The sequence below is a fragment of the Pongo abelii genome, chromosome 13, assembly GCF_028885655.2.
Source record: "Pongo abelii isolate AG06213 chromosome 13, NHGRI_mPonAbe1-v2.0_pri, whole genome shotgun sequence".
Lineage (NCBI taxonomy): Eukaryota > Metazoa > Chordata > Mammalia > Primates > Hominidae > Pongo > Pongo abelii.
Window position 1 is genome coordinate 60,253,862 of NC_071998.2, and position 25,275 is coordinate 60,279,136.

At 38.4% G+C, this 25,275-nt stretch overlaps 1 protein-coding gene across 2 annotated transcripts in view; it reads left to right on the forward strand.

Annotated features, from left to right (window-relative positions):
• Positions 1-25,275, forward strand: part of CFAP95 (cilia and flagella associated protein 95) — an 83,534-nt gene that overhangs the window by 40,051 nt on the left and 18,208 nt on the right. Inside the window, exon 5 of one of the 2 annotated variants that reach the window (XM_024252459.3) lies at positions 23,496-23,553. The exons of the other annotated variant lie outside the window; for it this stretch is intronic. Coding sequence (XP_024108227.3) covers positions 23,496-23,553 — 58 coding nt within the window. The remainder of the gene's footprint in view (positions 1-23,495; positions 23,554-25,275) is intronic. 2 annotated transcript variants of the gene reach the window in all.

Sequence of the window (25,275 nt, forward strand, 5' to 3'; positions counted from 1 at the left end):
TGGATAGAGACAGTAGAGGAATAGAAAAGTAACAAGAGGCACATTTCCTTTATGGCATATAGGAAAAGTAGGTGGGAACATGAATATAGTTAATAAGTCAATTTAAGAGTGTTTATTTGCCTTCCTACCTGATTCTCGAGCATTCTCAAGTAACTTTTACTTAATTTGAAAGTATTCTTTATGAGGCATGGAAAATAAATTCACTAATTATCAAAAGGCCCTGGCATATCTGATTATTTAATACAAAATCATTTTATGATTTGTCCATAGAACCAGATGATTGTAGCTAATTCATTCTAGGAAGTAAGGTTTTCCATGTACAAATCTCTGGCCTGTGTCTACGACCATTAAACAAGTGATCAGAAACCAAACCAGTAAAACAAACAACAACCAGAACTGTATCAAGCAGATCCAATTTTGAAAGGGAGATGTAGTAATGGATATAATTTTATGTTAAGATCTTATTTCTTAGAAGCCCTCATTTAAATATACACATAGAGTTCCTTCTCTATTCCCACGGTTTCACTTGACTTCACCTTTTTTTTCCTCTTTAAAAAAAGAAAGGAAAAAAATGTATACACATAATAAACATGTGTGGTCCCAGGATAATGGTCCACAGGAGAAGTCAGGTTTTTTTGATAGGGAAAAATCAGTTCAGGCAGGGTATTTGCTGTGTGAGAAGCAGGTCCGTGGGGCCCTGTGTTTGAGGGCTCCCCAGGAGTACTGAGTTCCCACTGGAGGATGGAGAAGCACCAGAGGTAGACCTCACACAAGGTCAGCCCTCACTACTGCACCTTGTCATTTTTACCAAATTTGATTGTCTCCTGGTGGTAGTGATTAGTGTATATTGTTGAAATTTCATAATAAATGACTCGTTTCCACAATTCATCCAAACATTTATGTAATCCACATAATGGGAGAAGAAAGAAATTAATAGTGTTTAGGATCACTAAGTAACTTTTGGAAATTGTGTGTGTGTATGTGTGTGTGTGTATATATGTGTGTGTGTGTGTGGGGGGGGGTGTTTGCTTTTTTCAGGAAGAACATGGTATAGAAAAATAGGATAGGAAACCTGGGTTCTACTTCTAGGCCTGCAATAAAACTGCTACGTGACCGTGTGCTGCCTAATAGCCCTCTCTGGACTCCAGTTGTTTCCATTTGGAAAATGAGGGGATTGAACCAAATGATCTGTAAAGTCCTTTCCCACTCTAAAATTTTGTGGCTCTAGGAGAAAGGCATCTATAGTTGCATAAATGGGCAAGTTAAATGAGGCCCAAAAGTAGTTCAGGCAGTTAAGTGTTCATTGTTGGGATGGAGCACTTATGCTTATGTGTGTGGAGTGGTCTTTATAGTAGCAGTAGAAAGCCTGGGCTGCAGTTTAAATTCCTCCGTTTTATTCCTCTCTCTGAGACATTAGCATCTATAAAACCTTTGGCACTCTTCAGAGGAAAGAGACTACATGTAAATAGTAAGAAGGATTTTTCTTTCCTCAAAGTACAGTACAGGACATGTATTTTCTTTTCTATTTACGCATTTGTGCTATGGCTTGCCTCCTGGTAAAATATTACCCAGTTGTTGAACATTTCTCCAGAAGAAAAAAAGTTTCAAAAGTTACCCTATGGTGATGATGATATGGTAGGCTTTGTGTCCCCACCCAAATCTCATCTTGAATTATAATCCCCATAATCCCCATAATCGCCACATGTCAAGGCAGAGACTGGGTGGAGATAACTGGATCACGGGGGCAGTTTCCTCCATGCTGTTCTCTTGATAGTGAGTGAGTCTCACCAGATCTGATGGTTTTATAAGGGCCTTTTCCTCCTTTGCTCACTCTTCTCTCTCCTGCTGCTTTCCTGTAAAGAGGTGCTTTCCACCATCATTGTAAGTTTCCTGAGGTCTCCCCAGCCATGCTTAACTGTGAGTCCATTAAGCCTCTTTTCTTTATAAATTACCCAGTCTTGGACAGTTCTTTACAGCACTGTGAGAAGGAACTAATACAGATGAGGAGGAGGATAAAAACAAAAATATGCAAAGAGGAGAATGGGGTGATGAAAGGCCATGAGAGTGAGACAGGCTTGAATTCAGTTCTTGATTCTCCATCTTATTCACTGTAGGAGCTTTCATTTTTGTCTGGCCAGCTTTCTTCTTTTGGACAACATCCTCTCACCTATTCAGTGTAATTTGACTAGGCCGTATTATGGATGGCTGACTCTGTTCCCCATTTCTACCTCCCCACAAGCCTAAGTGTTGGGCACAAGATCCAGACCAGGCTGTTCAGAGGATAGTTATTGGAGTTCTAGGGAAGATGCCCTGTCCTGCTCCAGTTTGCAAGTTATAGAGGACATCCTCCTTCTGTGGGAGCATCTATGTATAAATGAATTTAAGCAGAGGTATGGGAAAAGACAGTTCTGATGACATTCTTCTTATACGAGTTGATATTTTCCTTTAATTTTTCTCTATTAAGTTTGAGTTGGGTTTCTATAACTTATACTAATACTAATAAAAGCAAACACTTACACGATGCTTATTATGTACCAGGCACTATTCTAAGTGTTTTATATATGTTAACTCAGTACTCCCTACAAAAACTCTATGAATTGGTTTCATCATTATCTGCATTCTGTGATGGGAAATACAGAAGCACAGAGAAGTAAATAACATGTCCATACTCTCACAGCTGGCCAGAGATGATGGCCAGGATTTGAGCTGAGATAGTTTAATACCAAAGCTCATAGCCACTCTTCTATGCTGCTTCTCTCAATAACAGGCCAACTAAGAGACCTCTGGCACGTACTTAAGTTTCCTGAACATCACTTGTCTTTGTAAACATGGAGAGAATAATGGCTATATGTAGTCAGGCCAGGCCTTGAGCATTGGATTAGTCAGTATTCTCCGAGAAACAAAACCAATATGATACATATGAGGAGATTTATTATGTGCTTCATGGTTATGGAAGCTGAGGAGTCCTACCATCTGCCTTCTGTAAGCTGCAGGGCTGAGAAAGCCAGTGGTGCAATTCACTTAGAGTCTGAAGGCTGGAGGGCCAGGGGAGATGATGGTGTAACTCCTGGTTCAATTCTGAAAGCCTGAGAACTAGTGGGCCTGCTGGTGTAAATCCCAGAGTTCAAATGCCAGATAACTAGGAGCTCGGATGTCCAAGGTCAAGAGAAAATGGATGTCCTAGCTCAAGAAGAGAGAAAATGTACCTTTCCTCTTTTTATTCTGTTCAGGCCCTTTATGAATTGGATGATGCCTACCTACACTGGTGAGGGCAAATCTTCTTTACTCAGTCCACTGATTCAAAAGCTACTCTATTTTGGATTAGCAAAAGAGATGGACAGATACAGACAGAATCTGGGCTATCTGGGCATTCTTTGGCCCAGTTATGTTGACACATAAAATTCGCCATGATAAGCACTAAGCTTATAAAGGAAATACTGGTGAAAAGTTATTTATCCATTTTGAAATTTCTCAAATCAAATGTTCCATTTCTTAAACTACCCGGGCTCCTGGTTCCTTAGACATGCCTAGGTCCTGGCTTGACATTTTTGCCCTGTGAGGCAGGAATGCTACCTGAGTGCATATCATCAACTTGAATTTCCTGGAATGGATAGCTTGGCTGGTACTGAGTGGTGACGGCTTACTAGTTGGCAAGTTTGCTGAATTAATTTCGGAGTCAACCTAAATGCAATTTTTTTTTGCGTTATCCTTGCATATAGGATATCTCTCCTTAGCTGATGTATGTTGAAGCCAAATGACCGAGGAGGTGGGATATCTGGTGTTAGTATTTGGGGTTGTGACTCAGGTCCTAATGAGTTTGGTTTGGAATTTGGATTGTGTGCCTTGGCAAAGGATATTTTAATGGCGGGTAACAATAACCTGTTCTATCGCTATCCTCGCATTGTAATTCAAATAATTTGATAAGAAAATATATGTGAAAGCACATGATATAGTGCCCATTACATCTGAAGTTTTGGCATCCTGATGGGCTGATGGCTGACTTAGACCATCCTTTGTTTTCTGTAAGTCTTTATTGAGTCTAACTTTATTACAGTAGCCATTTAAGTTATATCTGCCAAGTGGAAAGTCAGGTTTCTTTGTAGTTTTAGTTGTGCTCAGTGAGGCCCTAAAACTAGCATTATGAAGATAGGCTTATATGGTTTATCTTGTGGCCACTAGTTTGCAGAGATGGCTGCAGCACTTTGTTCCCTCCCTGAACATGCATGCTGCTGCTCCCAGCAAGACGCTGAGGTTATTTGCCTGCCCTCTGCACCTGGGCTGGCCTTATGACTGGTTTTGATTAATAGAATGTGGCAGAAATGATATCCTGGGACTTCTGAGTACAGACATTAAGAAAAATAGTAGTTTCTACTTTCTGATTCTCAGATCCTAGCTGATATGCTGTGAGAAGCCCAAGACACATGGAGAAGCCACATGGAGGATAATCAAGGCTTGTGTTTGACAGCTCCAGTGAAGCTCCCAGACAATAGTCAAAACAAACTGGAGCCATGTGAATGAGCTGTCTTGGATCATCCAGCCCAGTCAAACCTCTGGACAACTGTAGTTCTAACTAACATCACATGGAACAGATAAACCACCCGGCTGAGCTAATCATGCCACAGAATAATCAGAGATAATAAAATAGTTGTTATTTTAAGTTACTTTCAAGCCATAAAAATAGGTAATTGAAACAACCTTCATATCTCTTAATACCATGCTTATATGGTCATTTCTTCTGATATTAAGCCTATAGGTCTAGTTTTTGCCATTTCTAATTGATCAGAGATGCAAGCAGTTCAAATTGTGGGGACTGATGAGCTAATAAAACAATGTGCACAATAATCAACTCAAAATGGATTAAAGATTTAAGTGTAAGACCTGAAACCATAAAACTCCTAGAATAAAACATAGAGGAAAACCTTCTTGACGTTGGTCTTGGAAATGAAGTGACTTTTTTGGACAGACATCAAAGGTACAGGCAGCAAAAGCAAAAAACAAACAAAAATGAGACTACATCAAACAAAAAAAAGCTTCTTCACTGCAAAAGAAACAAAAATGAGGCTGGGTGTCGTGGCCCCAGCACTTTGGGAGGCCAAGGACAGTGGATCACTTGAGGCCAAGAGTATGAGATCAGCTTGGCCAACATGGTGAAACCCCGTCTCTGCTAAAAATACAAAAATTAGCTGGGCATGGTGGCACATGCCTGTAATCCCAGCTACTCGGGAGGCTGAGGCAGGAGAATAGCTTGGACCTGGGAGGCAGAGGTTACAGTGAGCTGAGATCATGCCATTGCACTCCAGCCTGAGTGACAGAGTGAGTGAGACTCCGTCTCAAAAAAAAAACACAAAACAAAAACAAAAAGAAACAAAAATGAAAAGGCAGCCTACGGATGAGGAGAAAATATTTGTAAGCATATATCTGAAAAGAGCTTAATATCCAAAATTTACAAGGAACTCATACAACTTATTAGAAAAAAAAAAAAAAAAGCCTGATAAAATGAGCCAAGGACTTCAATAGGCATTTTTCCAAAGAAGACATGCAAATGGCCAATAGGTATTTAAAAAGGTGCTCAGCATCACTAATTACCAGGCAAATATAAATCATAACTACAATGAGATATCACCTCATGCTTGTTGGGATGACTTTATCAAAAAGACAAAAGATAAGCGTTGGCAAGCATGTGGAGAAATTAGAACCCTTGAACACTGTTGGTGGGTGTGTAAAATGGTACAGCCATTACGGAAAAAAGTATAGAAGTTCCTTAAAAATAAAAAATAGAACTACAATATGATTTATCAGTCACACTTCCAGGTACATATCCAAATGAAATGGAACCAGTATCTTGTAGAGATATCTGTACCCTCACCTTCACTGCAGCATTATTCACAATCGCCAAGATACAGACTCAACCTACGTGTCCGTTGATGGATATTATTTCACCTTAAAAAAGAAGGAAATCCTGCAATTTGTGAAAACATAGATAAACCTAGAGGATATGATGCTAACTGAAATACAGACACAGGAAGAAAACTACTGCATAATCTCACTTCTACGTGGAACCTAAAACATTGAACGTATAGAAGCTGAGAGTAGAATGGTGGTTGCCAGGACCTGAGGGGTGGGAGAAATAGAGAGATGCTGGTCAAAGGGTACAAAGTTTCAGTCATGTAAGATGAATAAGTGCTAGAGATCAAATGTACAGCATGAGGATTATAGTTGACAATAATGTGTCACATACTTGAAATTTGCTAAGAAAGTAGATCTGAAGTATTCTTATCGCAAAAAAGGTAACTGAGGAGATGGATATGTTAATTAGCTTGACTGTAGTAAAATCAGTTTAATATGTAAATATATATCAAAACATTATGTCATGCACTTTAAAGATGCACAGTTTTGATTTAAAATAATTAAAAAACCCAAATTGAGTGGCAAAGATTTTTTAAATATCAGGGCTGTGGAATTTATATTTAAGCCTGACATTTCCTTTAATCCCATGTATATTAATAAAGAGCCAGTATAATTAGAATTACTCTTCATAATATTTAAAGTTTATGTAGTTGTCATAGAAAATCATTAGTTATAATTACTTAAAATGAAGTCTTCAGTTGATCTCAGTGAATAGTAGTGTACTATGCATCTTTGAGTTACAGAGGTGGCTTCACAGGAATAAGAACTTTCCAGAATTTCAGAAGTCTTTGCTGCTATCTGTATTTAACTTGATTCTGTATTTGACAGTTATAGAGTTAAATTATTACCCAAACATACAAATCTTATATTGTTATTTCAAATGGCTTTTAAAAACTATTAGGCCTGAGGAAATTACATTTGTCCCACATATCTGAGTTAATTCTTTCAATATAACCATTTAATGACTGCATACTATTTACTAAGAAGAGTTAGGCACCGGGAATATAGAAAAAAAAGACATCAGCTCATTTGTCTAATGTATGAGACAGAAAAACAACCAATTAATATTTGTGTATCAGCCAAGGAATATGCTTGGCTGAAAGTAACAGGAAACCTAACTAATAGCAGCTTGAATGATTAAGACATTTATCTGGTCACCTGGCATGAAATACAAAGGCAAGGAGTCCAAAACTGGTATGGCACCTAAACAATGTCGTCAAGAATTTGGATCTTTTTGTGTTTCTTCTTTACAAGTCTTATTAACTAGCTTTCATCCTTGTGATCTCAAGATGGTTGCTATGCCTCCAATCCCCATTCTGTTCCAGAAAGAAAGAAGTGAAAAAGTAAAGAGGTAAAGGGAAGCCCTCCCCAGGATCTTCATCCTACATCTATTTTATGGACTGTGGCATGGCTGCCCATGGCTACATGATTGTTTTCAGCTTCTAAGTAGAGAAAGACAAGGGAGAAGGGAATTTGGAATAAGTGTTGATTGGGCCAAACTACATGCCACAATACATTAGGGGTAAACATGATGCAAGGGAGCACTGAATTCAGATTTGGGAGGTCAGGAAAGGCTTCTGGGTAGAAGCGACATCTGAGCTGAGTCACGAAGTCTGAGTTGGAGTCAGCCAGATCAACAGGAGAGAAGGGCACCCTAGGCAGAGGATGAAGGATGCACAAAAAAGGCAGGGAGGCTGGGCTCAGTGGCTCACACCTGTAATTCCAGCAGTTTGGGAGGCTGAGGCGGGAGGATCACCTGAGGCCAGGAGTTCGAGACCAGCCTGGCCAACATGGTGAAACCCTGTCTTTACTAAAAATACAAAAGTTAGCCAGCATGGTGGCATGCACCTGTAATCCCAGCTACTTGGGAGGCTGAGGCATGAGAATTGCTTGAACCAGGGAGGTGGAGGTTGCAGTGAGCTGAGATCACCACACTGCATTCCAGCCTGGGGGAAAGAGGGAGACTCTGTCTCAAATAAAAATAAAATAATAATAATAAATAAAAGCAGGGAGTAGCAGGACCTATGGGAGGCATGCATGGTTCATAAAGCAAGAATTTGCAGTGATGACAGCTAAAGTTGGAGAGAAATATTGGGGCTAAGAAAGCAGGGCCTGAAAGCCATGCTGAGTTTGGACTTTATCGTGTAGGTGGTATGAAAGGTTTTTGAGCATACGGTAGGAATAATCAGATTTGTGTTTAGAAAACAGAGAACAGATTGGTAGGCAACCGAGATTGCAATCTTGAACGTATCAAGGCAAGATGTAATAAGGGCCTGACCTTAAGCGATCGTGGTGTGGAGGGGGAGAAGGGTGCAGATTTTAGATCTAGTAAAAAAAAAAAAAAAAAAAAAAAAGAGGCATTGACATCTACTTGAAGATTGATTAATTATGGGGGTAAAGCAGACTTGAGATTGATTCCTAGGCTTCTGGCTTAGGCAACTGGAGGGTGATGGGGCCATTCACTGAGGCAGTGAAGTCAGGAGGAAGAGCCAACCTCAGATAGCATGTGGATATTTGAGACTGGAGCACAAGAGAGATTACTGATCCATCCCAATTGCTGATATAGGTACCCTAGCCGGCTCCTCTGCCTTATCTTTCCCTTTCACTCCATTCTCCAACCTGCAGCTTGAATAATTTATTTAAAACACAAAGATAACCAACCCCTCCCACTGTTTAATATCATTACAGTATAGTTTTCTCTTCTACCTTAATGAGCATTTACTATGTGTCTGGCACTGAGATAAGGGCTTTACATGCCATATTTTATTTAACGCTCATTCTTTAAGATAGATACTGCAACAATCCTCGTTAGAAAGGACTCAGAGGGGTAAAGTGACTTTCCAAAAGTTTTTTATCCAGTAAGCACTAGAGCTGGGCTTTAAACTCCTGTCTGGTCTGTCTGACTGCAGAGCCTGTGTCATTAACTTTTAATGGGAAAAACTGCAATTACTTTTGCACCAACCTAAATACTACATTGCATCATGTTTGATGCTTAAATGTGTATAGTGCTCTGTATCTTTCAGAGTACTTTCACACACATTATCCATTATTCCATTCTGCTTAACAATCACGCAAGGTCATTTGGGTAAGTATTAATTGTATAAAGAAGAAAATCAAAGCACAAAAATAACCAAAGAATTCAATTCCTCATTAAGTAATTAATCCATTTATTCTATAAATATTTATGAGGCTGATACTAATGGGAGGAGTTTAAATGCAGAGTGGTTAAGTGACTTTCTCAAGGCTCCATGACTGCTTAGTTGCAAAGCAGAAACTGGAAGCTTTGGGTCACAGTTCTGTGTTCTTGATGGGAGAGGAGAATATCTTGCAAAGCTGCTAGGGATCTTAACAAGTGCTGGGCTTGGATCAGGATTAAAATCAGATTCAAATTGTCCTCCATTTCATCTTTCCTCTCCACCTCTTACCCACTAGCTTCTTAGAGGTTGATCTCTAGAAAATAGGCCTGGGGGCTGGGCACAGTGGCTCATACCTGTGGTCCCAGCATGTTGAGAGGTTGAGGTGGGAGGATCAATTGAGCCTAGAAGTTCAAGTCTGCAGTGAGCTTGAATCACCTGTTCTGTGAAAGGGCGGTATATACAAAGCGACCGCCCAAATGCTGAAGAAATAAGAAACCAAAGAAAGAGGCAGACAAATCCAGGTCATAGGTTTCGGGTAGTTTAAGGGGAACTTAAAAGCAGGGGGACTTACAGAAGAATGGTCTTGGGAGGCTGCAATACAGGTAGATCTCCACATCGCAAATCCCCACACCCAGGGCTTAAATCTTGGGGAAAGTATCCCTGCCCTGGAAGGAATGTGTAGGTGGCTGTGGGTGTCAAAGCCTATGATTCCCAGAACAACAAGGATCGTTTTGGAGGAAACTTACAATGAGTAGGTCTTCCTACATAAAGAGTAATACATCAGTCAGAAATTTGGGAGGCATTCTTGAACTTGGGGTTAGTTAGAAGTTACATGGTGGATTGGCATTTAAAATAAAGTCACTCTTCTCTCCATGTTGCCACTGCACTCCAGCTAGGGTGATAGAGTGAGATCCTGTCTCCAATAAATAAAATAAAAAGATAAGCCTGGCATTCAGCAGCTGTGGATTGGTTCTGTGGCTAATTCAGCAGGTAGAAGTAGGAGGAAATGACAGGGATGTCTGTATCAGCTCAACTTAAGTGTTTTTTTTTTGTTTTTTTTTTTTGTGAATGATGGTTACTGTTAAGAATCAGACAGAGTTTTCCAGAGTGGTTGAAGATTGCAGCCTCACCTACACAAAACACCCTGTCACCTCAACACAGGGTCAGGTAGACTCCGTGACCTGCTGTGGCTATGTTTATCTTAAGTAATGAATACTGCTTCTACTGCTGCCAGTGACAAGATTAACTCCAAATTAATTCCCTGCTTCTTTAAGTCGCGTACTCACATTCAGACTCCTAGATGGACCCATCTGATTTGGTGAATACATGTCACATGCCCTTGTTCTGGCTTCCAGGAAACTGGATGATAAAATATCTGCCCCCCATCTAGACAAAACAGAAAAGAAACAGTTGATCTTTAAGGTTCCTTCAAGCCTAAGAAGCTGTGATTCTGTGGGCTTGGGTACATCATCTTGTCATCCAGTCACATATGTTACCACTGGTGTTAGGGCAGCTGTAGACATTTTAACTCATACCATGAATTTTATGATAACTCCAATATCAGACACCTTTTCCTTTATTATCTTGCGAAACATCTTTCATTGTACTCTGCCTTATAAAGTATATGATAACTACAACCGTTAAAGACAAAAGAGGGCACGTGTAGCAAATTGTGGGTGGTGCAGGGTGAAAGCCAGCCACCTAACTTCCTGGCATCCTTACAGTGTGGCATATCCTAGTGAATTTACTGGTTTCTGGTTTTATATTTCCAGAAAGCCTGTTTTTATCAGTACTTCAGAATTTATCTGACGCATGGAGATCAACTCGTGCTCATTAAATTCACGATAAACACCAGAATTCTAATTAGTTAATTTATAATGAGAAATAAAAATTTCAAGCACACCAGACGGTCATGTCAGCCTAATAAAAGGCATTCTTTCTCTATGAAAACCATATGGGAAGTCAAACAATAATCAGAATGTTGTTCACTCTTTGGAATCAGAGCAGGGGGAGTTGGTTACATGATTACAATGATTAATGGCCTTAGACTTTGGTGGCCTGATTGTAATAGGATTCTTTCGGTTGTAAGGAACAAAAACACAATTAAAATTTTCTTGGGCAAAAAGGACAGTTTATTAAAAGAGTACTGGAGTGCCTCATGGAACTTTGGGAAAGTCCTTGGAAGAGCCTGGCTTCAGAGATGACTGGACTCAGGACTAGAAAAAACTTGGGATTCTCTTCCTGTTGGCTTCATTCCCTCCCTCTGAGGACCAACTTCTTCCACCGGCTGGAGGATGCTACATCTCTCAGTTATTGTCACGGGAGAGTGAGTGGCCCATTTCCATTGGTTTCAATTAAGAAAAGGAAATCCCAAAGAGGGCCCTGATCAGACTGGTATTTGGACCTAAGAGCCACAAATAGGGATGGGAGCTGTAAAGCAGAGCCACCTGGCACAGGCTTGTTCCCGCTGGTTCCAGATAATGACTTAAAGTCACTGTTGGCTGTCAGTAAGTCCGGGTTGGTGGATTGACATTGATGTAGTCCAGCTCTGCTTCCAGAACCAGGGTATCTGTTTGTAAACCAGGATACCTCTTCCCCAAGACAGTGCCTAGAAATAATGCCTCCCTTGTCTTTCTGACCTCTTGCTTCCTGGAGTTTCTCTGAAGGGCATTTCTCTTAATGGACTTGTTCTTTTTGCTACAGCTAATATCTAGAGGAAGATCCATGTTGATTTCCCATATTTTTATTCTCAAAAGACCACCTTATTTCAAATTTGGGGAGCACATAATATACTCTCTATCACTTAAAGATTGATTGTTGCCCTGTTTTTTGGATTTTTTTTTAAGGGGGCGAGGGAAGGAGAAGGCAATCATAAAGAGTTGGTGAGTAATTGGCTGAAAGTCATCATTCAATATTATAAAAGTTTCCATTTTGTTCCACAATGCCTTTTTAGAAAGGTAACTGAATGTTTTAATCTTTCACCTGTATTTACTTTGCATACTCAGTGTAGTTAATCTTTATCTCTTTATATTCTAATTTTATTTTTATTGATTTAAATATTCAATGAATGTTTCTCATTGCCTACTTTGTATCAGACTCTGTGCTGGGAGGTGATAATAAGGCAAGGCAAAAGGGCTCAATTAGGAGGGATAGGTTTCTATCTGCTTTACATGAGTAGAGAGATACGCAAATGCTGACCTGCAGGATAGTTCTACCCAAAGCAACTCTCCAGTGTTCTTCTGGGGTTCCTGATAAGCATATCATTTGAGTCATAACTTTGAGTGAGAAGAGGGTAGGGAAGCAAGTTCACTGTTATCTATTAACACAAACATATTTTAAGATTATGGAATATTTTCATTGTCTAAAATACTCTTCAAACACCCATCTACTCATTACCCAGTTATAGTGTAAGTTAATATTTTTACTATACATGCTTCAATGTTTTTAAAGAAATGGTTTATCATGATTTATATGGCCATTCAATATATCCATTTTCTTGCAGGACGTTAGCTTCCAAATTTTCACTATTACAAATGAGGCCACAGTAACTATCATTATACACATCTCCTTGAATATATATGTAAGAGTTTCTTTATACTCCATAAATATTACAATTATAAATCATCAATTCACAATAACATTTTTTTAAAAAGAGTTCTCTTTATATTCAGAATTGTTGGGTAATAAGACATATGCATCTTCAGTTTTGCAAGATATTGCCACTAGTTTTGTTTGAACATATTTATTGTTTCATATCCTCATAAATAGGGATTTTTAATTTTTATCAATCTAATATATATTACATGGCATTTCATTGTTGTTTTACTTTGCATTTCACTAATTACTAAATTTGATTTGCAAGAGTTTTAAAGGCTGGGCACAGTGGCTCATGCCTGTAATCCCAGCACTTTGGGAGACCAAGGCAGGTGGATCTCTTGAGGCCAGGAGTTCAAGACCAGCCTGGCCAACATGACAAAACCCCATCTCTACTAAAAATACAAAAATTACTTGGGCCTGGTGGTGCGTGCCTGTAGTTCCAGCTACTTGGAAGGTTGAGGCAGGAGAATTGCTTGAACCTGAGAGGCGGAGGTTGCAGTGAGCCATGATTGTGCCACTGCACTCCAGCCTGGGGATGACAGAGTGAGATTTTGTCTAAAAAGAAAAAAAAAAGAGTTTTAAAAAATTAATTCTGTTATTAATCCTCTTTTGGTTAGATTTATTTTATTGATCCTCTTTTGGTTAGATTTATTTCATTTTATTTTACTATTTTTTTGAGATGGAGTCTTGCACTGTCTCCCAGGCTAGAGTGTAATGGCGCGGTTTCGGCTCACTGCAACCTCCGCCTCCTGGGTTCAAGTGATTCCCCTGCCTCATCCTCCCAAGTAGCTGGGACTACAGGCACCCGCCAGCATACCTGGCTAATTTTTGTATTTTTAGTAGAGACGGGGTTTCACCATGTTGGCCAGGCTGCTCAAACTCCTGACCTCAAGTGATCCACCTGCCTTGGCCTCCCAAAGTGTTGGGATAACAGGCGTGAGCCACTGCACCCGGCCTTTTGGTTAGATTTATAATAAATATCTTCTTCCGGTCTATGAACTTTTCTGAAAACTTTGTTTATAGTATCTTTTGATCAACAGAAGTTTTAAATTACAATTTAGTCAAGACCCAAATATGAAATGTCAAATTCTAAAATTTTAGAAATTTCATATATATATGCATACATATATATGTAATATACATGTAATTATATATGCATATATGTAATATTTTTATAAGACTACAGGTTTAGCCCAGCATCATGTGACTCACTCTTTCCTCACTGACTTGTAAGGCCATTTCCATCATACACCAAATTCCTATATTTAAGCAGTTCTGCTTCTAGGCTTTACATTTTCTCAATTGGTCTATTTTTATACTGAGTCTCTTTGGCACTTCATAGAGTCATATGACTATTAGGATTTGTTCGTCAAGTTCTACAAAACACCTTATTGGTGTTTAGATTGGCAGTGCTTTAAATTTTTTAGATGGAATAATTGCTATCATTATATCCACCATTCCACACATACATAAATTATTTTGTTTTTCCACAACATTTTGTATTTTCCCCATAAATGTCTTGTATATCTTCTGTTACATGTATTCTTATAGGAAACTTAGATATTTTGTTGCAAGTATAAATGGGATTTTCCTACTTTGATTATGCTAATTTCTTGTTGCAGGTATATGGCTATGCTATTTTTGTATATTGATCTTTTATCCAACAACCTTGCTGAAACTTGCCTATTGTTATAATTTGTAGATTCTCTTATATTTTTTAAAATGTAAACAAGTTTGTCATCCATGGAAGATGATAATTTTGTTTCCTTATTCCAATTATGCTATTTGCTAATGTTGATTTTGCTGGTTTTTCTTGTTTTACTGCATTTTCTAGGCTCCTAGTGCATTATTGAATAGAAATGCTAATGGAGGACTTCTGTGACTGGGAATATTTCAGGGGAGAATTTTCATGAGCTTAGTTTTTATTCTTATTTATTGTGTTCTTCTCATAGTAATGTTGCCTTGTTCTGTTCAATTAAAGTATGATGGATTTTCCTGGACTAGCAGCAATCATAGATAATTCTATCCAGGAGGAATGAAAACTTTGGGCAGTTTGCTCAATATCTTAGTTCAAGAGTGCCCTCTTCAGTTCTAACAGTGAAGTGAGGCTTATTTAATTAATGACACGTTTCTGGGGTGGTGAAACATAGGAGGGAGTGATGTTTACTGATAATCATGATACTATCTTATAGCCCTAGGATCCTTATTTTCTTGTGTTTTATTTTTTATTTTTCTTTACCTTCTAGTTGCCCCGCTCCTCCCCAGAAGCAGTGTCTTCCCAAGACTATAACTGTGGTCCTGGATACTTCCTTGAAAAGTCATGCTTCAGATCTTCTGGTCTCAGACCTGTTCTCATGATTTCCTCATCAGGGAAGGGTGTTCTCTTTCTGTGGGTGCTGACCTCTGTGTTCCACCCCTGCTAGAGACTTGCCACCTCTCCTGTCTTCCATATAATGCCCGCCTGATTCTGTTTCAGCATGGGCTCTGATTTGGCTCTACTGATTCTGGACTGTTCTACCTACATGTAAATTGAAGTTTGTGGTATTCCCTATCCCTCACTATGCTCTACCTGTGGGCAATTGTGTAGTTTTATTTGCTTTACTGTTGACCTGTATGGTTTTGGAGGATGTATGTAGAGATTTGGATTTAAGGAACCAAAGGGTTGAGAAATGTGTGTTACAACCTTCCTGCATAAATGTGGATTTGTCATTTTATTTCTGTGATTCTGGTCTATTTTTGCCTTACATATTTGTATTAGGCTGTTCTTGCATTGCTATAAAGAAATCCCTGAGACTGGGTAATTTATAAAGAAAAGAGGTTTAATTGGCTCACAGTTCTACAGGCTTTACAGGAAACATGGTGCTGCCATCTGCTCAGCTTCTAGGGAGTCCTCAGGGAGCTTTTACTCATGGCAGAAGGTGAAGGGGGAGCAGGCACATCACATGGCAGAAGCAGGAGCAAGCAAAAGAGTTGGGGGGCAGGAGCTACACACTTTTATATGACCAGATAGTGCGAGAACCCACTCACTATTATGAAGATGGCACCAGGCCATGAGGGATCTGCCTCCATGACCCAAACACCTCCCACCAGGCCTCACCTCCAGTATTGGGAATTACAATTCAACGTGAGATTGGGCAGGGACAAATATCCAAACAGTGTCAATATTCTATATGTTGTTAGGTTTATTGACATAAGATTGTTACATACTTTCTTGGTGACTTGCTCTTTTAATCAGTAGATAATGATCTTTGTAACCAGTAATTTTTGCTCAAAGTCTCTTACATAGGATATTATTATAAGAATTCAATTTCCTTTGGTTAATATTTGCTGTTGTTGACCAAAAGACCACCAGGATGGCTAAATAGTAGAAAGGAGAGCTTTATTGGAGATATTGGTTTGGAAGCTGGTAAGAGAAATTCTCCAGCATGGACGAGGGGAAGCACAGGCTGGGTTTCATGCCTCACAGGGCCTGAATCATGCATATTCAGGAGGTTCGGGGGAAAAGCTATACGTATTTATGAGGGAGCTGTGTGCATATATAATGGATAAATATGTATATGGCATACTTCCTACGTTCACTTTGGGACTAGGTTTTAACGTTAAAATGAGGTGGAATTTGGCTGTATCAAAGGGTGAACTTCAGGATCCAAAGACAGTTTATGCACAGCCTCTATCAGCTGGCTGAAACTGGTTAAAGGTCTGCAATTGCTTATCAGAGAAGAAAGTTTGTAAGGCCCGTCCTTTATCCAATTAGAGTCATAGTGGTTTGGATTGTAAGTCAGAATTAAGACAATTGGCCTGATATCTCCTATTGTTAGGATATTTAGTGAGAATTTAGAAATTTGCCGTTCCAAACCATCCCTGAATCCCCAACCCATAGGTAACTTTTTGTTTTTTTTTTAACCTTAGGTTCTCTCTTAGTTGATAAAGGGACATCTATTTTGGTCTCTCACATAGCACTGTATATACTTTTATATATTTTTGTTTGTTTTGGTTTATTTTTTTAAATTTTATGTTTAATTTTTATGGGTACATAGTAGGTGTACGTATTTATAGAATACACGAGATATTTCGGTACAGGCATGCAATGCATAATAATCACATCATGAAAAACTGGGTATCCATCCTCTCAAGGATTTATCCTTTGTGTTACAAACAATCCAATTATACTCTTTTAGTTATTTTAAAATGTACAATTAAATTATTATTGACTATAGTCCCCATGTCGTGCTATTAAATACTAGGTCTTACTCATTCTCTCTATTATTTTTTGTACCCATTCACCATCCCAGCTCCCCACTGTGCCACCCCTTCCCTGCCCTGACTATCCCTCCCATCCTCTGGTAACCATCCTTCTACTATCTATGTCCATGAGTTCAGTTGTTTTGGTTTGTAGATCCCTCAAATACATGAGAACATGTGATATTTGTTTTTTTTTTGTGCCTGGCTTATTTCACTTAACATAGTGATCTCCTGTTCTATCAACGTTGTTGCAAAAGACAGAATCTCATTATTTTTAATGGCTGAATAGTACTTCATTGTCTACAAGTACCACATTTTCTCTATCCATTCACCTGTTGATGAATCCTTAGGTTGCTTCCCAGTCTTGGCTACTGTGAGCAGTGCTGCAACATACTTCGGAGTGCAGATATTTCTTTGATATACTGATTTCCTTTGTTTTGCATATATACCCAGCAGTGGGATTGCTGGATCATATAATAGCTCAATTGCTAGCTTTTTGAGGAACCTCCAAACTGTTCTCCACAGTGGTTGTACTAATTTACATTCTTACAACAATATATAAGGGTTCCCTTTTCTCCACATCCTCACCAGCATTTGTTATTGCCTGTCTTGTGGATATAAGCCATTTTAACCGTCGTGAGATGATATCTCATTGTAGTTTTGGTTTGCATTTCTGTAATGATCAATGATGTTGAGCACCTTTTCATATGCCTATTTGCCACTTGTATGTCTTCTTTTGAGAAATGTCTATTCAAATCATTGACCCATTTTTTGATAGGATTATTAGATTTTTTTTTCCCTATAGAGTTGTTTGAGCTCTTTAAATATTTTGGTAACTAATCCCTTGTCAGTTGGGTAGTTTGTAAATATTTTCTCCAATTCTGTGGGTTATCCTTTCGCTTTGTTGATTGTATCCTTTGCCATGCAGAAGTTTTTTAACTTGATGTCATCCCATTTGTCTACTTTTGCTTTGGTTGCCTGTGCTTGTGGAGTATTGCTCAAGAAATCTTTGCCCAGACCAATGCCCTGGAGATTTTTCCCAATGTTTTCTTGTAGTAGTTTCATAGTTTGAGGTCGTAGATAATCCATTTTGATTTGAGTTCTGTATATGGTGAGAGATAGGGGTCTAGTTTCATTTTCTGCATTTGGAAATCCAGTTTCCCCAGCATCATTTGTTGAAGAGACTGTCTTTTCTCCAGTGTCTGTTCTTGGCACCTTTCTCAAAAATGAATTCACTGTAGGCATGTGGATTTGTTTCTGGGTTCTGTATTCTGTTCCATTGGTCTGTGTGTCTGTTTTTATGCCAGTACCATGCTGTTTTGGTTACTATAGCTTTGTAGCATAATTTGAAGTCAAATAATGTGACTCCTCTAGTTTTGTTCTTTTGGCTCAGGATAGCTTTTGCTATTCTGTGTCTTTTGTTATTCCATATAAACTTTAGAATTGTTTCTTCTATTTCCATAAAAGATGTCATTGGTATTTTGATAGGAGTTGCATTGAATCTGTAGATTGCTCTGGGTAATATGGACATTTTAACAATATTGAGTTTTCCAAGCCATGAACATAAAATAGTTTTCCGTTTTGTGGTGTTCTCTTCAATTTCTCTCATCCATGTTTTATAGTTTTCGTTGTAGAGATCTTTCACATCTTTGGTTAATTCCTAGGTATCTAATTTTATTTGTGGCTATTGTAAATGGGATTAGGTTTTTTTTATTTCTTTTTCAGATTGTTCACTGTTAATGTATAGAAATGTCACTGATTTTTTTTTTTGAGACAATCTTGCTCTGTCACCCATGCTGGGGTGCAGTAGTGCGATTATGGCTCACTGCAACCTCTGCCTCACAAGTTCAAGCAATTCTCCTGCCTCAGCCACCTGAATAGCTGGGATTACAGGTGTGTGCCACCACACCTGGCTAATTTTTGTATTTTTTTAGAAGCTGGGTTTCACCATGTTGCCCAGGCTGGTCTTGAACTCCTGGCCTCAGTTGATCCACCCATCTGGCCTCCTAAAGTGCTGAGGGCATGAGCCACCATGGCCGATCTGCCACTGATTTTTGTACGTTGACTTTGTATTCTGCAACTTTACTGAATTTGTTTATTGTTCTAAATTTACTGAATTTGTTTATCAGTATAGTTTTTTGGTGGTCTTTAGGATTTTCTAAATATAAGATCATGTCATGTGCAAACAAGAATAATTTGACTTCTTCCTTTCCAATTTGGATGCCCTTTATTTCTTTTTCTTGTCTAATTGCTCTAGCTAAGATTTCCAGTACTATGTTGAATAACAGTGGTGAAAGTGGCCATCCTTGTTGTATTTCAGATTTTGGAGGAAAGGCTTTCAGTTTTTCCCCATTCAGTAGGACACTAGCTGTGGGTCTGTCATATACAGCTTTCATTATGTTGAAGTATGTTCTTTCTATGCTCAATTTTTTGAGGATGTTTATCATAAAGGGATGTTGAACTTTTATCAAATACTTTCTCTGCATCAATTGAAATGACTGTATAATTTTTATCCTTCATTCTGTTGATATGATGTATCACACTGATAGATTTGCATAGGTTGAACCATCCTTGTGTCTCTGGGATAAATCCCACTTGGTCATGATGAATGACTTTTTTAACATGTTGTTGAATTTGGTTTGCTAGTATTTTGTTGAGGATTTTTGCATCAATATTCATTAGAGATACTGGCCTGTAGTTTTTTTTTTTTGATATGTCTTTGTCTGGTTTTGGAATCAGGGTAATACTGGCCTCTTAGAATGAATTTGGAAGTATTCCTTCTGCCTCTGTATTTCAGAATAGTTGAGTAGGATTGGTATTAGTTCTTTAAATGTTTGGTAGAAATCAGCAGTGAAGCCCTCATGTCCTGGGCTTTTCTTTACTGGGAGATTTTTTATCTTTGATCTCATTACTTGTTATTGGTGTAAGAGTTAAAGAAAGAGGAAAGAAACACAAAAAGTGGCTCAACAGTCAAAGACAGGTTTATTTTGGAGAATCAACCTGAGAGGGGCTTCTGGCAGATTTCTGTCAGGAGCATTCTCTCATACAGACTAAGAGTATTTAAAGGTTCAGGGCTAGAGAACTTATCATAGGCTTGGAATGTTTCTGTGTTGGGGAGAAGTTTATTGTGGAGTTGGAATGACTGTGGTCAGAGGGGTGGTTATCTTGGGGCTGACGTCTCTCTGGTTGGGGAGGGGTTTATCTTAAGGTTGGAATGTTTCTGGTTGGAGATGTCATTTGTGGTTTATGATCATGCTGACCTTAGCCATTAGGCTGATGCCCTTTGGATTTAGGCAGTTTTTGAGCAAAGTGAACTTTAAAATGGCGGTGTTTGTCCAAGATGGTGATGCACCTGCTCTGTCAACTAGCCTGTTCAGGTCTTGGATTTCTTCATGGTTCAGTCTTGGTAGGTTGTATGTGTCTAGGAGTTTGCCCATTTCTTCTAGATTTTCTAATTTATTGGCATATAGTTTCCGGAAGTAGCCACTAATGATCCTTTGAATTTCTGCCCTATCAGTTGTAATGTCTCCTTTTTCATCTCTGATTTTATTTATTTGGGTTTTCTCTCTTTTTTTCTTAGTCTGGCTAAAGGTTTGTCAATTTTGTTTATCTTTTTTAAAAAACAGTTTTTTAAAAATCATTCTTTTGTATTGTTTTCTTCATTTCAAATTCATTTATTTCTACTCTGATTATTATTTCATTTCTTCTACTAATTTTGGATTCAGTTTGCTCTTGCTTTTCTAGTTCTTTAAGATGCATCAATAGGTTATTTATTTGAGGTTTTTCTTCTTTTTTGATGTAGACACTTACAGCTATAAATTTCCCTCTTAGTACTGCTTTCACTGTATCCCTTAAGTTTTGGTATGTTGTGTTTTCATTGTCATTTGTTTTAAGAAATTTTTCAATTTCCTTCTTAATTTTTTCATTAACCCACTGGTCACTGAGAAGTATATATTTTAATTTCCACGCATTGGTATATATTTTTATATACTTTTACTTTCAAGCTTCTTTGAAAGTAATTTTATTTTAGGTATAAAAGCAGGTAGTTGATCATTAAAAATTGTTTTTGTTTTAGAGACAGGTCTCTCTCTGTCACCTGGGCTGGTGCTGCTGTAGCTCTTGGCAGCCTCGAACTCCTGGCCTTAAGAGATCTCTTTCCTCAGCTTCCTGAGTAGCTGGGAGTACAGGTGCAAGCTACTGAGCCAGCCAGCATAGGAGTTTTGACCTGCTCCCTTTCTGACCTGTGCTGTTTCACCCCTCCTTAGGCAATCTGGTGGTCCTGCTCCTGGGAGGTCACCATACTGATGTTGAACTTACAGCCCATAGGCATACAGCACTATAGCTCAGAACTCCTGGGCTCAATCGACCCTCCTGCCTCAGCCTCCTGAGTAGCTGGGACCATAGACACATGCCACCGAACATGACAAGTAGGAGTTTTCTTTTTTTTTTTTTTTAATACAGTTTGATGTTCAATTTAAGTCTGAGAAAATATTTCCATGGATAGGTTTAACCCCTTTATTTTTATTATAATTCCTAAGATATTTAATTTTATTTTTATGATTTTAATTTGTTTTATGAGCAAAAATAATGTCCCCTGTTCCTTTTATTCTCCTTTCCTGACTTCTATTAGATTTGTCTTTAAAAAAAACCCATTTGACGGTTTGAAAGTTACATTTCTAATTTTTGTTGTTTTAATCATTAGTACTCAAACTCTAGTGTACATCAGAATCACCTGAAGGGCTTGCTAAGATATGCATTGCTGGGTCCCACCCTTAGAGTTTCTAGTTTAGTTGTTTTGTGGTGGGACCCAAGTATTCGCATTTCTATAGGTACTGCTGCTACTACTCAGGAAATCACACCCTGAGGGCCTGGCAAGAATTGGTGGTTACCACCGGGGTATCCAATAGCCTGTCTAAGTTGGACTTGTTATTTTCGGATTCTTTTTGGGGTTCTGTTACTTTCTCACCAGCTCAGCCATGCATTAAAACTTCTTAAAATTTCCTTTTACCCTGGTTTTACAGTATGCAATACTCAGAGGAGTTTCTTTGGCCATACAGTCCCATAATATTGCCAGGAATGGAGGTGGGGTTTTAATTTCTCATAAGAGAATAATTTTTCCCCCACCGTGAACTCAAGCAGAGAGAAACTTTCTTGCAGGTTTCTCTGGACTGGTAGCTGAGGTTTCTCTAGTTTCTTTTATATGGAGGTATAGCCTTTACAGATTCTTGGCTATAGTTGAAATTTAGCTCTCTGCCTCCTGTGAATCTAAGGCCAAGTCTCTTACTCTAGATGTGTGGGTCGAACTCCACATCAGTTTATGGTTTCCCATTGTAATGACTATCCTCTTCAGTTCTACCACCTCAGGGTTTCCCTTTTGGGCTTGGCTATACTAGTAGACTTTGGGGGATGAGCGTGGATGTATTTCATCCAGCATTTCTGTGTGTTTAATGGGGTGGAGGTTGGGGATGCTATGTAATCTCAGTCCATCTGGCTGTCCTCCACTATTCTTCAGCAGTCACCTGGCAAAGAATGTGGGTCAAAAAGCTCATAGAGGCAGGAAGTTGGTGATAAAGAGAATCCTTGGAATGCAGAGCTCCTGAGCTCAGGGACTTGAGCCTGGGTTTTCACAAATATCATTAGTACAGGAGAGTAGTAAGTGGTGCTAAATTGGAAGTACAGTAGTCTCCCCTTATTCATAGTTTTGTTTTCCACAGTTTCAGTTACATGAGGTCAACTGCAATCTGAAAATATTAAACAGAAAATTTCAGAAATGAACAATTTGTAAAGTTTTAAATTGCAGGTGGCTCTGAGTAGCGCCACAAAATCTTGTGTCATCTGGCTTCATCCAGTTCATGACATGAATCCTCCCTTTGTCCACTGTCTCCACACTGTCTACTGTCCCTGGCTGTTAGTCACTTAGTAGCCTTCTTCATTATTAGATTGTCATGGTATTGCAGTGCTTGTGTTCAAGTAACCCTTATTTTACTTGATGATGGGTCTAGAGTGCAAGAGTGGTGGTGCAGGCATTCAGATATGCTAAAGAGAAGCTGTCAAGTGCTTCCTTTAAGCACTTTAGGTGCTTAAAGATGAAAGTTCTCAACTTAAGGAGAGAAAAAAAAATCGTAGGCTGAGGTTGCTAAGACCTATGGTAAAAACGAATCTTTTATCCTTGCAATTATAAGGAAGAAAAGAAAAATTCATGCTAGTTTTGCTGTTGTACCTCAAACTGCAACAGCGAAGGCCATAGTGCTTGATAAGTCCTTAGCTAAGATGAAAAAGGCACTATATTTGTGGGTAGAAAACGTGAACAGTAATGTGTTCTAATTGACAGCAATTGGATTCAATACTATCGGAGGCTTCAGACATCCACTTAGGGGTCTTGGAACATATTCCCTAAGGATAAGGGAGACTGCTGAAATTGAAGTAGGGGGTACCCTGCTGCTGGTGGGTAACACTATATACAGAGGCTGGGACAGTTATGGGGTTTTAAATTTTGATTAGGGCCAATCCTTCCTGAAATGTTTTTATTTCATGTAAAGTGTATACCAATAAAAATTTAAAATATTTTTCTTTTTTGAAGTCATTCTTTCCTCATTGACTTATCCCTCTTAGGTGTGCATTGACAACATACTCAGAAGATTATGTTCCACCATATGATTATCAGCCACATGTGAGTACAAGAGCCGTAGTCTTCTACCTATTTGTATACTTGAAGTGATTATTTGCACCTAGTATAGTCAAACTTGGGAAGAAAGGAGAAATTGCTAAAGCTTATGATATTTTACATTTATTTTGAGATATTAGCTGTTTATTAGAATCATGACAATATTTTATGGTTATGATTTATTTTTGGATGTTCATCGATTTCAGGGAAAAATATTGCAGTATCTAAAATATATTAGACACTTTCTTCCTCATCTTGTTTACTTGTCCCCTCTCTGAATTCAATTTATCTGGAATAAGAACCCACTTTCTATTCATTTGTATTGCATCAACACATTAAAAAAAGTGGCTTAATATAGCTCTGGGAAATATGTATGTTAATTTAAGAACGTCCGGTTTATAACTTGAATGTATTTGTACTTTACAAATTATGCAACAGAAACAAAACAAGGCTGCTTCCAATTAGCCTTGTTCTGGAAATCTTAACCAGGGCAGTAGACATGAGATAGAAATAAGATATTTAACTATTGGTAAAGAAGAGAAAAACGTCTTATTTTCCAATAGTATAATTATCTGTTCAGGAGAACCAAGATATTAAGCTGAGAAGTAATTAGAATAAATAAGACAATAGCTTTCCTTCACATCAACACTAACAGTTAATAAATTATAAAAGAAAAAAGCATACAAATTATTATTAGCAACACAAATTCAAAATTCTTTAATGAGGAAAGTTTCACCAAGATCAATAAAAGATAATGTGGCAGTTTATCTCCAAAGACAGCAGACCTTCCTGTTGGCACAAGCCACTCACCATTGAAGGTGAGGATTCCTCCATCTCGAGTTGAGGTGATCAGTAGAACATGGCAAAAGTGACTGTGTGCCTGTTCTAAGCCTAGCTTTAAGATTGCCTCCACCTTTTAAGCTCTGAGCCACCAGAGAATCCAGGCTACTCTGTTGGAGGGAGAGGCCGTGGGAGGGACACTGGCAAGCTTGACTTACGAGTGAGGAAGCCATCATGGATAATCAGCTTAGCAGAGCCTGGACTCCAGCTCTGGCTTCCATCTGACTGCAACCCTTGAGGATCCACAAGAAGAAATTGAAGCCATTATCTGTTTGTTTTAAAATATGAACCAAAACATGACTGAGGCAGATATCTCAAATAAAAAGGAATAGCTACCATTTTAGGGAACTGGAAAACTAAACTAACTATAAACCAAATTTATAAGTTTAATATAATGAAATCCCAATGGATTTTGTTTTCTATGAGAATTTGAAGATTCCAGGAATTATTTGAAAGGATAAACAGATGAGAATAATCAGAAATGTTTTGAAAAGGTAGCATAACCGATTTAGGGAAGTAAGGGGTTTAGGACACCACCTTCATTATATGCTACATTCTGATTTATATTTTTCTATTAAAAAATAATATTTAAGACATAGAAACAGCAAATGTGGTAGTTTATTGTTTAATACACTTAATTTATATAGAACTCATACATATTGGCAGGAGAAATGTTAATGACCCTAGAGAAATGAGCAAAGGAAATATATGGGCATTTTACAAAGTAGGAAATATAATCAACTAACTAGTAAATATAGGGAACATACCCCCTTTACAAATAATAAACAATATGAATTAAGACAAAAATATTTTTCTTTTGAGAATAAAATTGTCAATGTTTTCAAAAAATACTATTTGAGGCTAGGCATGGTGGCTCAGGCCTGTAAT